Genomic DNA, 15,235 nt, shown 5'->3' on the forward strand with positions numbered 1-15,235 from the left:
AGAGATGCATGTGTATAGCAATAGAAACACGGCATACATGCCAAAAGACCTGATTCAGGTGGGAGACTCACGATTTGTGAAGCCAAAAAGACTTATTTTTAGTTGTCTCCCACCTGATACTGCCGCTCCTTCAATATAAGTCCGTGGAGAAAATACATTTCCCCGAATTGTTTTATTTTTTTTTAACAAATTATCCCACTTTCCAGTTTTGGAATGTTGACATGCATGCTAAAGATGGTTATTGCTTCTATTCTTGCCCACAGTAAACATAAATCACCTACATGTGCCTCTGCACATGCGCATCACCTGGGAAGGCTGACTCCATGTCTCTGGTGGTGACTTTACTTCAAGGAGCTCAGACACTGAATCCAGTTCAACAAGCATTGGCATAGCCAATACGTCTCGCCTTTGGGACCTTATGTGTTTAGCCAGAACTTTTGGCTATGTTGTTGAGCATTATGGCTGCTGTGTATCATGTTGAAAAGTTATAACAAAAAGTGTTAAGCATTTTTGCTAACTTTATACAAACCAAGACGACATTATATACAACTGAACAACCTGATTAAAAAAAGATTTTAACATAAAAAATATCTTCTAGTTTTTTGGTGCTTGCACTGGGGCAACTTCTTCCTGCCTGTTGTCATGCTTGTTTGTTATAATTTCTTTTGTTATGGGGGGGCGGAACATAAATAATGGGGGAGTGGAGGTTGTAAAACAGTAATTTAATTAGAACACGAGCAGCGGACAGACACTAGGGGAGAATCAACAGATGCCAGATTCCAAAGGCAGACTGACGTTATGCTTAGGTGATGTTTAGGTGGTGCGCTGATGCAAAATGGTGGTGGTGAGTGTTGTTTGGTGCTCAGGTGGTGCCACTATATGGTGTGGCTTGGGGGTACGTTGTGGAGTAGTAGTTAAAATATGTTGTTTGGTGTGTAATTATGTGTTGTGAATTTGAAATGTGTGGAGTTGAATTGTGTGGCCTGGAACGGTGGTGTTGAGTGAAATTAAGATTAGTGAAATTGTGTCATGGTGTGGAGTGCATTTATGTTGATTGGTGGTATGTACATAAACAAAGAAAATCCAACTTTGGGGGAGGGGAAAAGGGAAGAGTGATCAAAAGGATATTGAAGCACTCAGTGTTTGATAAAATACCCCTCACACACCAAAAGGCCCCTTGGTGTCATGCTTCATCATTGGGGTCTTCGCACCCCTCTATCGGGATGCGGCGTGCTGCGACCTACGGATACGCGGGAGCACTTTCAAGTTGGCTATGTGTAGTGTACAGTGTGTGGGGTATGTGAATAAAGTGAGTAGGGAACGTAGTGAAGGTTTTAAAAAGTACCTGGCACTTGAGAGAAAAAAGATTTTTATTCCGAACTCTGGCTGGTACTGTTAAAAATAAGTGCAGGGCGAGATCAACCTGTTGTGTTAATGAACAGGATCTCTGGTGTGCTATGTTGTCGACATGTTTCGGAGACTGGCTCCTTCTTCAGGACAGGGGCACAAACTCCCTTCCCTACTCACGTCTTCTTCTACAAAAAAAGTGTGATTTTTACAGAAAAGTGAAATTTTTGTAGGAATTGGCTAAGTGTGCCTACAGCGGTCTGCTACAAGTACAATGACCTGCAGAAAGACAAAAACCAAAAGACTAATGGTTACCCATGTAGCGGGTAGTTGCAAGACGCAGTCGCCTTGAACCACACCATTTGCTTGATAATAAGCTAGTAAAAAAGGACTCACACCACATACAACATAAAACACATAAAACTAGGATTTTACTGCCAGTTGTACTCATACTTGTGAAGCCTGGTTGGTGGGCTTCATGAACAGCGTGTAGGGGTGTTGCTCCAATGGCTATCTGTAGTAGAGAATGATGTAGCTGTAATTTTACAATTCAATCTCACTTACTTTGGAGGAAAAAGAGGATCTCTTGTAGGATGTTCTTTTCTAGGTGATATACTCACAAGGTCTGGACACTTTGATCGCCGCCTACCCCTCGCGCTACTCCGCTGGTGTGGAGTCATGCGAAGGACATGGGTATTTATACTCTGTTTCGTTAATTGGGCGGAAACGGGAGTGACACCATGTATGGGTGTTCCGCATGTCAGCCATACAGGGCGATCGTATGTTACTGCTGCGTGAGCACAGGATCAGTGTCTGTCTGGTATGGTTAGTTTCCCTTTGTGCCGCTATGTCTTCGCGCATGCGTAGTGCGAGTTCAGGTTGTCTAATCACTCGCGCATGCGCGGTAAGCCCCAAGCGCCAAGCGCACTGGGTTCTTTTATCGGAGGAGCGCGATTACGGTCCACGTGTCTGCTAGATGCACCAGTTATTTGTTGATTGGTGCTGAGTGAGGATAGCGACCTTATACATCCGAAGTGATTAGTAACCCCTTGCTAAGGTTGAGAATAAATGACAGTGGATCATGGCAGGGGAACCTCTTGACAGATGGGAATTACTCTATTAAGTACAGTACTGATATTTTAGTGGTACTTATGCTGATAGTTGGCTCCAGGGCACATCATCATTAAGCCCAATGATATGGGTGCCCAGACGGAACACCCATCTTTGTTCCTTTTGGAAAAGAGCAGCATCAGTGGGCAACTGTTCGATTATTGTCCATTTCAAATCGTTGACGCAGTGCTGCATAGTGAGGAAATGTGTGGCCATTTTCGTCGTACTTTTCTTACATCTCACATTGCTTATGTGTTCATTCAATCGTGTTTTGACGGCTCGTGTTGTCATTCCCACATATTCAAGATTGCATGGGCACTTGATGAGATAGATAACGTTTTTAGAGTTACAGTTCGTAAATCTCCGCTGCTCCCATGTCGATCCATTACGGAATGTGAGTTTTTTGCTTTTTTCGGTTAAATGGCAGCTGCTACAATTACCGCATGGGAAATGACCTTGAATCCCTATGGATGGTTGAGGGGATGCTGTTGTAGGTTTCGGTCTGGTGTGTACCAAAATATCTCTGAGGTTGCGTCCTCTGCGGTGGGCAAACATTGGTTTGTCTAGATCCAGATCACCGCTCGTCAGTATTCTCCAATGTTTGTTCACAATCTTGGATACTGCATTGGACATTGTGTTGAAAGTGGTCACACAGATTGGTCTTTTGTTTTGAGTGGGTTCCTTGGTTCGTTCCTCCAGTAATGATTCCCTGTTATTGTTTCTAGCTCTTTTTAGTGCTTTATTGATGATCCTGTCTGGATACTCTCTTTGTCTGAGTTTGTCTTTAAGGTCGGTCGCCTGTTCCTTGAAAGCAGACACGTCAGTGCAATTTCGCCTGAGCCGTAGGAACTGCCCGTAGGGCAGGTTTTCTCGTAGGTGGCGAGGGTGAAAGCTATCGTACCTTAGTAGGCAGTTCCTAGAAGTAGGTTTAAAATGGGTGGTTGTTTTAAGTAAACCAGTATCTGCATAGATGTTGAGATCCAGGAACACCAACGTTTGGTTTGAAATGGTGCTCGTGAATTTCAGGAATGTGTTTTGGGTGTTCAGCCATTCCAAAAAGAGCTTCGCTGATTGGTGGTCGCCTTGCCATATGACCAGGATGTCATCTATATATCTTTTCCAACATTTTATATAATATATATAATATATTGGAAAAGATATATAAAAAAAAAAAAAAGATATATAGATGACATCCTGGTCATATGGCAAGGCGACCACCAATCAGCGAAGCTCTTTTTGGAATGGCTGAACACCCAAAACACATTCCTGAAATTCACGAGCACCATTTCAAACCAAACGTTGGTGTTCCTGGATCTCAACATCTATGCAGATACTGGTTTACTTAAAACAACCACCCATTTTAAACCTACTTCTAGGAACTGCCTACTAAGGTACGATAGCTTTCACCCTCGCCACCTACGAGAAAACCTGCCCTACGGGCAGTTCCTACGGCTCAGGCGAAATTGCACTGACGTGTCTGCTTTCAAGGAACAGGCGACCGACCTTAAAGACAAACTCAGACAAAGAGAGTATCCAGACAGGATCATCAATAAAGCACTAAAAAGAGCTAGAAACAATAACAGGGAATCATTACTGGAGGAACGAACCAAGGAACCCACTCAAAACAAAAGACCAATCTGTGTGACCACTTTCAACACAATGTCCAATGCAGTATCCAAGATTGTGAACAAACATTGGAGAATACTGACGAGCGGTGATCTGGATCTAGACAAACCAATGTTTGCCCACCGCAGAGGACGCAACCTCAGAGATATTTTGGTACACACCAGACCGAAACCTACAACAGCATCCCCTCAACCATCCATAGGGATTCAAGGTCATTTCCCATGCGGTAATTGTAGCAGCTGCCATTTAACCGAAAAAAGCAAAAAACTCACATTCCGTAATGGATCGACATGGGAGCAGCGGAGATTTACGAACTGTAACTCTAAAAACGTTATCTATCTCATCAAGTGCCCATGCAATCTTGAATATGTGGGAATGACAACACGAGCCGTCAAAACACGATTGAATGAACACAAAAGCAATGTGAGATGTAAGAAAAGTACGACGAAAATGGCCACACATTTCCTCACTATGCAGCACTGCGTCAACGATTTGAAATGGACAATAATCGAACAGTTGCCCACTGATGCTGGTCTTTTCCAAAAGGAACAAAGATGGGTGTTCCGTCTGGGCACCCATATCATTGGGCTTAATGATGATGTGCCCTGGAGCCAACTATCAGCATAAGTACCACTAAAATATCAGTACTGTACTTAATAGAGTAATTCCCATCTGTCAAAAGGTTCCCCTGCCATGATCCACTGTCATTTATTCTCAACCTTAGCAAGGGGTTACTAATCACTTCGGATGTATAAGGTCGCTATCCTCACTCAGCACCAATCAACAAATAACTGGTGCATCTAGCAGACACGTGGACCGTAATCGCGCTCCTCCGATAAAAGAACCCAGTGCGCTTGGCGCTTGGGGTTTACCGCGCATGCGCGAGTGATTAGACAACCTGAACTCGCACTACGCATGCGCGAAGACATAGCGGCACAAAGGGAAACTAACCATACCAGACAGACACTGATCCTGTGCTCACGCAGCAGTAACATACGATCGCCCTGTATGGCTGACATGCGGAACACCCATACATGGTGTCACTCCCGTTTCCGCCCAATTAACGAAACAGAGTATAAATACCCATGTCCTTCGCATGACTCCACACCAGCGGAGTAGCGCGAGGGGTAGGCGGCGATCAAAGTGTCCAGACCTTGTGAGTATATCACCTAGAAAAGAACATCCTACAAGAGATCCTCTTTTTCCTCCAAAGTAAGTGAGATTGAATTGTAAAATTACAGCTACATCATTCTCTACTACAGATAGCCATTGGAGCAACACCCCTACACGCTGTTCATGAAGCCCACCAACCAGGCTTCACAAGTATGAGTACAACTGGCAGTAAAATCCTAGTTTTATGTGTTTTATGTTGTATGTGGTGTGAGTCCTTTTTTACTAGCTTATTATCAAGCAAATGGTGTGGTTCAAGGCGACTGCGTCTTGCAACTACCCGCTACATGGGTAACCATTAGTCTTTTGGTTTTTGTCTTTCTGCAGGTCATTGTACTTGTAGCAGACCGCTGTAGGCACACTTAGCCAATTCCTACAAAAATTTCACTTTTCTGTAAAAATCACACTTTTTTTGTAGAAGAAGACGTGAGTAGGGAAGGGAGTTTGTGCCCCTGTCCTGAAGAAGGAGCCAGTCTCCGAAACATGTCGACAACATAGCACACCAGAGATCCTGTTCATTAACACAACAGGTTGATCTCGCCCTGCACTTATTTTTAACAGTACCAGCCAGAGTTCGGAATAAAAATCTTTTTTCTCTCAAGTGCCAGGTACTTTTTAAAACCTTCACTACGTTCCCTACTCACTTTATTCACATACCCCACACACTGTACACTACACATAGCCAACTTGAAAGTGCTCCCGCGTATCCGTAGGTCGCAGCACGCCGCATCCCGATAGAGGGGTGCGAAGACCCCAATGATGAAGCATGACACCAAGGGGCCTTTTGGTGTGTGAGGGGTATTTTATCAAACACTGAGTGCTTCAATATCCTTTTGATCACTCTTCCCTTTTCCCCTCCCCCAAAGTTGGATTTTCTTTGTTTATGTAAGTATCAGAGTGGAGCACAAATCCGACGAATAGCTCTACCTCCCTTTTTTGGTTTAAACGATTGGTGGTATGTGGCATAGAGTGCATTTATGTGGAGTGTATTTATGTTGCATTGAGTAGAGTGTAATTATGTTGTGTGTAATTATGTGGAACTGAGTGGTATGTGCGGTGTATTTATGTTGCATTGAGTAGAGTGTAATTATGTGGCGTGTAACTATGTCGTACTGAGTGGTATTTTGTGGAGTGTATTTATGTTGCATTGAGTAGAGTGCAATTATGTGGCGTGTAATTATGTGGGACTGAGTGGTATTATGTGGAGTGTATGTTCCGTTCAGTAAAGTGTAATATACGGCGTGTAATTATGTGGAACTGAGTGGTATTTTTTGGAGTGTATGTTGCATTGAGTACAGTATAATTATGTAGCATATAATTACGTGGCACTGAGTGGTATTATGTGGAGTGTATTTATGTGCATTGAGTAGAGTGTAATTATGTGGCGGGTAATTATGTGGCATGGAGTGGTATTATGTGGAATGTATTTTTGTTGCATTTAGTAGAATGTAATTTTGTGGTGTGTAATTATGTGGCACTGATTGGTATTATGTGGAGTGCATGTTGTATTGAGTGCAGTATAATTATGTGGCACTGAGTGGTATTATGTGGAGTGTACTTATTTTGCATTGAGTAGAGTGCACGCGGGCAGCTACCACTGGCATCACACGAGAAAGTTATCTCTGGCACCACGAGGGGACAGCAACCACTGGCACCTCGGGGGGACAGCAACCACTGGCAGAACACAAGAATGCGAAAACTGGAACCACACAGGGACAGAACCACAGGCAGCACAGGGGGACAGAACCACTGGCAGCACTCTGGGACAGCAGCCATGTGCACCACGCGGAGATATAGCTACCACTGGCACCACATGTCAAGGCGGGAACTGGCACCTCACGGGACGGCAATAAACATCACCACACACAGGGCCGGAACCACACAGCAAAAGCTATCGATGACAGGACATAGGGAAAGCTCTACAAGTAGGTACCACACAGGGAAAGCCAGTCCTGGCCTCACAATGTGAAAATGAGAAGTGACAGCACACGGGGAAAGCAAGAAATGGCAACACACTTGGGAAACTGACACTGGCCCCACGGGGTATGTAACTTTTACACCGCAGCGTTTTACATGATGGCGATTACAACACAACTCTTACATGGCCATTAAGTACACAAAGAGTCCTTTTTAAGAGCTTTTTGTTTAAATAGTTGTCATTTAGAAAATGTGGTTTAAGAGTTAAGGAAAGTGATATTAAGGGGTCAGTGGTTGGTCGAGGTTTAAGTACACACATTTATACATCTATAGATTAATAGGTAGATTGATTGTTAGATAGGGGCGCCTAACAGCTAGTGCAGAAGTGGGAAGAGGACCGTAATTCCCTAATATTTCTTTCAAAACAAAAAATTTGCTGCACTCGAAGAAGTTAGTTGTGGCAAGTTTACTCCGACAGAACATTAAACCACCCGCACGTTTCGATGAAACGGTGTTGCTCACGATAGGGGAGTCCCTTTTTCACGTCAATTTGAATACAAAAAGGCCATCTCGTCAATAAATGCTTTTAAATACTCACCACAATTACCAGAAGCGTTGGTGGAAAAAACAAGCCTCAACAAAAGGAAATAACAAGCGCGGCGAAATTGAAGGTTTGGAACAAAAGTGCGACAGGGCCAGCACGAGCTCCATCTGTTTCCAATTAACGCGACCGGGAGACTAGGGCGCGATAATTGGAAACAGATGGTGCTGATGCTCGCTCTCGAGCACCCTAGGCCCGGGGAGAAAGAAGGCGGGACATGCACTCACCTTGGGCCAATTGCGTGCTGTCTTCCCTTAGAAAGACGCATGCAAAGGCCAATAGCGGGAGATTAAAAAAAGGCACACACACGAGCGTGTGTTTCGAGTTTAAAAGCCCTTACTAAAAGCCTCGCAGAGTAGCGCATGCACGCTGGCTCAGGCGAGACCTAAAAGGGAACTGTGAGATGTCACCCCTGCCTTATGTAAAGCGGGAGTGACGTCCCAAGGACCTCACAGGAACATTTTCTTGTGTCAATTTGCAACACAAAACAGCACACTCACATTTTCATAAAGTATATAACCTTAGAAGAAAGAGAGTGGGCGTATTATCAAGATTTCCACTCAGGTGTAAGAGGGGCACGACGGTATAACACTACGGTTTAGAAAAAACAGACCATTATGGCTCCATGCAGGACAGTGCGCAGAAGCATAAGTTGGACGATATAAAATGTCCTCCCTCACACTGTCCTAGTGGGGCACGTACTGCCAGAGTCTAACACCTCGTCTGCCTCACGTACGTCAGCGGAGCAACGTCAGGGCTCGAGGCGCGCGAACCTCTTGCATCTGGGCGTCTGCAGGGGTGTAACAGAGTCTGTCAGGAAAGCTGACCTGCCACTCACTCGTAACTTGGCTGTGATTCCAAACAAACTGTGAATGAATTGCTCAATCTTTTCAGCACACTGTAGTTCAAGGTGGGAAACGGCCACTACAACGAAGCCGTTTCCACGAAATCATTAACCACGCATGCAGTACAACGCATGCGTGGTTACCACGAAAGACTTTACCACGCATGCCTTTACTACGAGGTTTGTAGTAAAGGCATATGTGGTAAAGGTAAATAGTAAAAAAAAGGGGGGGCTTGGGGGGTCTCCCCCAATAAAAAAAACCTGAAGTCAGGTCAATATGCAGAAAATCAGCATCGTATAAGAGAAATCGGAAAATAAACTTCCGTTTTCTCTTAACGACGTATGACGGTCACCACGCATGTATTCGAGTTAAAGGTTATGCGTGTTAAACGAATTCCGTTGTAACGCATGCGTGGTAAAGGCATGCGTTGCGACGGAATTCGTTGTATCATCATACATTCGTTCAAGGTGAATGGTCCACGTATTATGTACCAACAGACCAACAGTTTGTAGGAAAGGAAGGCAAGACAACGAAAATCATTTACAACAGAAAGCAAAAATATATCAAATGGTCCATCAGAAATGTTGCAGATTTTCGAACCGCAGAAATGCGCACACTAAACAGAAACCAAAGAGCGTTCTTTGGGAACCATTCACATGAGCCTGTTGACATGGGCATGCCTAGTTTACACCAGCGTAACAAGTGGTTTTATACTGTAGTTTAATGTATAGACACTTTTGAACGCCAAATGTTTGCCACACAGGGTGGGTTCCTCCTCAGATTCTGTTCAATGTCAACAACTTCTTACTTCATTACTTTATAACGTAACTTAGTATGTAAACCATGGTATTAAACGCCTTATGTGCGCTGTCGTGTCACTCAGCATACAGGACTATAGTAGGTGGGAAAATGACATTCGTTGCTGCGGCCCCCTCCCTCTCTTCAGTATAAAGAGTGTAAACATGTCATGGCTGTATGACCAATGATAGTGCTCGGTGTCAGTCTGTGAGAGCGGTGACTCCACGCCCGCATACTATGACAACATGGCGGGCATCCTCAACCAGCAGGGCTGGACGCCTCTACGTCTCAGATGAAAGGGGCACTGTGGGAAGTCTCAGGTAAGGTTCAGGCAGGATCAGGCAGGGCACTCATAAGGATACCCCCGGCTTGCTTAATGGTGGTGTCTATAGGTCTGAATGTTTTGAAGACTGAGGGGTGGCTGCGGACAGGGTCTTGTTGAGAGGGCTGGGGGTATATGGTGGGCTGGAGGAGTCAATTCTCCCTATAGCTAGACAGTTTTGGAGGTTTGCTGGTTGGGGTTGTCAGTGAACGTTTGAGGCTCTTTTAGTTGACTGAGGGACTCAGTGGAGAGCTGGAGCTGGAGATCTGGGTAAGTTGAAGGAAATGGATGTGAAGTAGAGGTCAATGGCTGGGTCAGGTTGAGCACGCAGATGAATCATTTAAGTGGAGTGGAGGTCTGCTGGATGAATGAAGGGTCACAGCTGATGGTCTACAAGCATCATTGAATGGTTAAGTGTCTCTTAGTAAGATCTGGGTGGAAGGATGGAGAAAGTGATGTGATAGCTGGATGCTTCACGCAAATTATTTCAGAGTGTGGGTGGATGGTTCATGGCGGATTGAGGGGGTAAGTGAATTGGTGGTTGGTTTTCAGAGTGGATTGTTGACAGTTGCTGGTTGGGGGGGAGCGGATGGCTGTGAGCTGCGTGCATGAATGGGGCTGGGAAGATGGTTGAGTGCTGAGCAGTTAGTTGAAAATGGGAGAGAAAGGTGAGGAATCAAGTGCATTGTTTAGGGGGTGAGTTCATTGTTAGTCGTCTGGGGTCCGGGAAATGCTAGGCCATGCCTAGAGGATGACGAAAGGGTCATGGTGGCTGACTGGAGATTTTAGGCGAAAGGTTAGTGGACGTGAGTGGATAAGTAGAGAGTTGCGGGTGGAATGGTTGGAGGGTCTGGTTAGCTGGCCGAGTAAAGGACGGGGGTGGGAATGAAGGCCAGAGGGGTCTGGGCTGATGGCTGGAGGGTCCGGGTGAACGACTGACTGGAGGAGGCTCAGTGTAGGTTTAAGTGGTTTCAATAACTGGGTGAGGGATATTAATGGATAACGTTTTTCCGTGAGGTAGAGAGCGAGGTGCACGAAAGGTGAGGGTACAAGAGTGGTTTGGGAAACCATTTATATGGGTGAATGCGGAACATGCCTTGTGGGTGAATGGGGCTGCCACGGATGTTTGGTGGGTGCATGGTTGAGAGGGGGCCGCTTGGAAGGATGTGGGATTTCTGAAGGCTTCGTGAGAGCTGTATGGATGTTTATAGGGGAGTACCTGAGTTAAGAGGGGACTCAATGAGTGTGGGTAGCTTGGGCGCTTAGTGGAGGACAGCATTATGTTTTTTAGAGGAGGCGTTATGGAGCTCTGCATGGAATTACATCTATATTTTGGGTTATACCGCTCTCTGTGATCGTCCCCTCCAGCGTCAGCGGTCTGCGCGGCTCTGTCTATACTGCGGCGTGGGAACTGCAGCCTGTCTGCCCCTCTCAAAGTGCCTGCGCCAGGATCCCAGTGAGCCAAGACTCGTCACAATTCCCTTGCGCCTCCCCTGCACACCCGTTCTTGCTCCAGGATCCCTGGGTACACCGTGCTTCCCTCTCCGAGGTGTTCCTGCTTCTCACCTAGCTGCTCACCCCAAGGCTCCCTCCATGCGTGCACTGGAGCATCAGCTGCACCTGTCCAGTCTAAGCCGCCGCCTGGAGCTGCTGTCCATGGTGCTGCTCCCTCCCTCACCTTTCTATTGACCTGCGTGCTCGGCCCGGGGTCCCTCCATGCGTGCACCGGAGCAGCAGCTGCACCTGTCCTGTCCGAGTCGCCGCCGCTGCTGTCCATGGTGCTGGCCGCCGCTCCCGCCCTCACCTTGCTATTGACCTGCGTGCTCGGCCCGGGCTCTATGCATGGACCTGCCTCTGCCTCTGCGTGGCACTAATCAGCCTCTCGGTGGGGGTGCCCCCGGATCCAGGGGTCCATGGCTCTCACCTTGCTCTTGACCTCGATGCTCGGCTCCCCCGGTCCGCGGCTGCTGCTTGGGGCGCTGCGGGTGGCCCTGGCCATGACGGGCTGCGCCCGGCTGCCGAGCTGCTCCTCCCGCTCCTAGCCCCGCACAGCCCGCTGCTCCCGCGAGGGAGGGGGGCTTCGAAGTGCTCACAGACCCTGACGTCACCAGCACAGTTCACGGGGTGGAGCCATAGCAGGACGTCACACATACGCAGCCGGTGACGTCACCTGGGCAGCCTAAGCACGATTCCACGGTCCGCCGAGGGGTAAACCATCTGCGCAAGGGAAGAGGTGACGATGGGAATCCTCCTTGAGGAGGGAGGGGTTGAGAGCATCTTTGCAGGGAATGGACGCCCCCATGGGCGTGGAGGCGGAGCAAAGAGTGAAGACCGTCTCCACTGGCAAAGGAGGAGGCTGCTCTGTCTGTAGAAGGAGGCGCAGCAGCGCCACTCGCAGGAAGTGCAGGGCATAGACCAGTGATCCGAGGCAAGGAGACTCGCTGAGCCGCAGAACAAGGACGTGCCGTGGTGCCGGGAGAAGGGAAGCATTCTGCCAGGCCCGGGGGCAGAGGCTGATGCCAGGGGCTTGTTGTGTCCCTCTCTGACTAGGAGTGGAGCAGAGAAGTCGATGTGTGGGGCCAGAAGTGCTTACGGTGCAGGTGTACCTCCCAACCCCACTAATTCTAGGCACTCCGATTGCATAACTAGGTTGCCACATTTGGGCGGTTGGTTCTCCGGGATGGCGAAGTTGGGCAATCAAGGGGTTAGGTGCCGAGACCCAACATAATACAATAATGAACACACAGCAAACTGGATGCTTCTGTACCTTCACAGAATTCTAGGACTTTATTTACAGTTTAGGGCACTTAGGGCCAGATGTACGACCCTTTCGTTTAGCGCCACGCAATTTGCAACTGATTGCTAGTCGCAAATTGCCAGGCGTTAAATGAAATGTACAACAGTGTTATTACACTGTTTTTTTATTCCCAGTGAGGTTGCAAATTGCGAGGCTCATTTATATTAATGAGCCACTCTCAATTTGCGAGACCATTGGAAATGCCTGCCCTCCCAGGGATGGTGGCCTGCTGGGCTCAGCAGACCACCATGTCTGGGACTGCTTTTTAATAAAGCAGCTTTTTTAAATTTTAAATGCAGCCCATTTTCCTTAAAGGAAAACAGGATGCATTTTTAAAAAAATGAAACGTTTTAGTTTCATTTTTTAAGGGCAGGCAGATTTCCCGGGATGAAGCATGACATCCTTCGGGGTGTGTGAGGACCTTATGATGAGGACACACTGTCCCCCCACAGATAGAGTAGTTCAAGAATAAAAGTTTCTTCCTCTTTCATCCTCTACAAGGAACAGTGACTCCCTTTGTGTACAAGCTGAAATATGGTGGCCTGAGCTACAGGGTACATTCATTTTACCCTTCATGTTGTTTTATAGTGTTATCATAAAGGTGTTTTAACCCATATCTCTCACTTTCCCTAGAGCCATAAGGTAAGGACAAAGTCATAGCATGAACTAAAAATCTATAAGTACTGCCTCAATGTTGAGGTGGAACCCACACTTGCATGAGACCACTGATACATGCCACCTCTCAGGGGGTGAGGGCTCAGCACCCTAAAATAGAATAAATCCACTCCAGCGATGATGGCTGTTGAATATGAATTTGGTCCTCAGTACTGTGGACTCTTATTTGTTATTGGACTTCCCTAACCAAGGGTTTGGCCTCCTAATCTATCTTTGTTCCTTAGAGAACATACGTGGGTAAGGTTTATCCCATTTTTGGGTATTGTGCTCTGGGTAATTTCACCCACTCATCTTTTATGTTGTTTTATGACTTAAAATCCTAACATCTGTTTCCGACTTATCCAGCCAGCTTCAAGCAGGTCCCTCCTTGGGAGAAACTTTAGGTTCAATGCACTGTCCAGCATTTTCATATCCTTCAAATGGAAGTCTACTTCCACATTTCTATTGCAGTGCTTGTTTTCCTTTGCAGGGGTTGTTGTGGGAGGAGAACATCTGTTTTGCAGTAGTTATGCTCGGGAAACATCCACTAACTAAAGGCAACCCCTACCTAAATACCTCTCCTACATCCGTGAATCAGGTCCACGGCCAGACTGGCAACAGGAACCAGCCCTAGCAATTCCGCTCGACTGGGCGGGGGATACTGAGAAGTGCCGGAGCACCGGCCTGGGGGTGGTGGGGTAGGGCAGTGGTGGGTGCTTTTTTTACTAGAGGCTGATATTGCAGCACTGCTGCAAAACTGGCCCCCACTAACACAACTGGCCACAGGTCAAAAACCACCCCCCACTCTTCTAGCCGAATCACTGACAGAATATCGAGAGACAGAAAATCGACCTACAGAAATATATACACAAAAATATCGAAGTCAAGAATATCGACATCCTATCTACATTATGGTAAGTGCAAAAATATCGAAAAAATAATATCGATTTCAATAATATTGTTGTTGAAAATATCTTTTTTTTAAAGTTAGAAAAATAATGTAAAAGAAAGTAAATAATACATATAATTAAAATAAACAGTAAAACATATTTTTAAATGTTTAAAAATTATAATGAATATATATAATGTAAAATAAATAAAACATACATATAATATATATTTAAAAATTTTTTATAATTATTTTAATAACTTATAAATTGTTAAAAAAGATCTTATAAATTTCAAATACATCTCTACACATAAAACAATAATATAAATTAAAATTAAATAAATATATATCGCAAATGAAAAAAATTACCATTCCAACAGTAGGGAAAATGTTGGATAGCATAGGGGTAAACATTACTATTCCCACTCCAGTGAGTGCAACAGTAAGGAAAGTGCTGGATAGCTTAGGGGTAAAAATTACTATTCTCACTACAGTGAGTGCAACAATAGGGAAAGTGTTGGATAGCGTAGGGGTAAAAATTACTATTCCCACTCCAGTGAGTGCAACATTAGGGAAAGTGTTGGATAGCGTAGGGATAAAAAAATACTATTCCCACTCCAGTGAGTGCAACAGTAGGGAAAGTGTTGGATAGTGTAGGGGTAAAAATCACTATTCCCACTCCAGTGAGTGCAACAGTACGGAAAGTGTTGGATAGTGTAGGGGTAAGAATTACTATTCCCACTCCTGTGAGTGCAACATTAGGGAAAGTGTTGGATAGCGTAGGGGTTAAAATTACCATTCCCACTCCAGGGAGTGCAACAGTAGGGAAAGTGTTGGATAGCGTAGGGGTAAACATTACTATTCCCACTCCAGTGAGTGCAACAGTAGGGAAAGTGTTGGATAGCGTATGGGTAAAAATTACTATTCCCACTCCAGTGAGTTCAACAGTAGGGAAAGTGTTGGATTGCGTAGGGGTAAAAATTACTAATCCCACTCCAGTGAGTGCAACAGTAGGGAAAGTGTTGGATAGGGTTGGGGTTAAAATTACTATTCCAACTCCAGTAAGTTGGAAAATGTAGGATAGCATAGGAGTTAAATTAACATACTTATTAATTAACTAATACAAAAATAAATAACATATTATTAATTAATTAACAAA

General features: G+C 45.6%; 1 protein-coding gene and 1 long non-coding RNA gene across 4 annotated transcripts in view; one reads left to right on the forward strand and one right to left on the reverse strand.

Moving 5' to 3' along the window:
* PARD6A (par-6 family cell polarity regulator alpha) overlaps window positions 1-11,934 on the reverse strand; it is a 355,509-nt gene extending 343,575 nt beyond the window's left edge. For both annotated transcript variants that reach the window (XM_078669324.1, XM_078669323.1), the window contains exon 1: window positions 11,661-11,934. In XM_078669324.1, the coding sequence (XP_078525450.1) occupies window positions 11,661-11,735 (75 nt within the window). In that variant the 5' untranslated portion in view covers window positions 11,736-11,934. The remainder of the gene's footprint in view (window positions 1-11,660) is intronic.
* LOC144798450 (uncharacterized) overlaps window positions 1-15,235 on the forward strand; it is a 1,486,395-nt gene that overhangs the window by 1,249,495 nt on the left and 221,665 nt on the right. The gene's annotated exons all lie outside the window — the stretch shown is intronic.

This window comes from Lissotriton helveticus, chromosome 12, assembly GCF_964261635.1.
Source record: "Lissotriton helveticus chromosome 12, aLisHel1.1, whole genome shotgun sequence".
Taxonomy (NCBI): domain Eukaryota; kingdom Metazoa; phylum Chordata; class Amphibia; order Caudata; family Salamandridae; genus Lissotriton; species Lissotriton helveticus.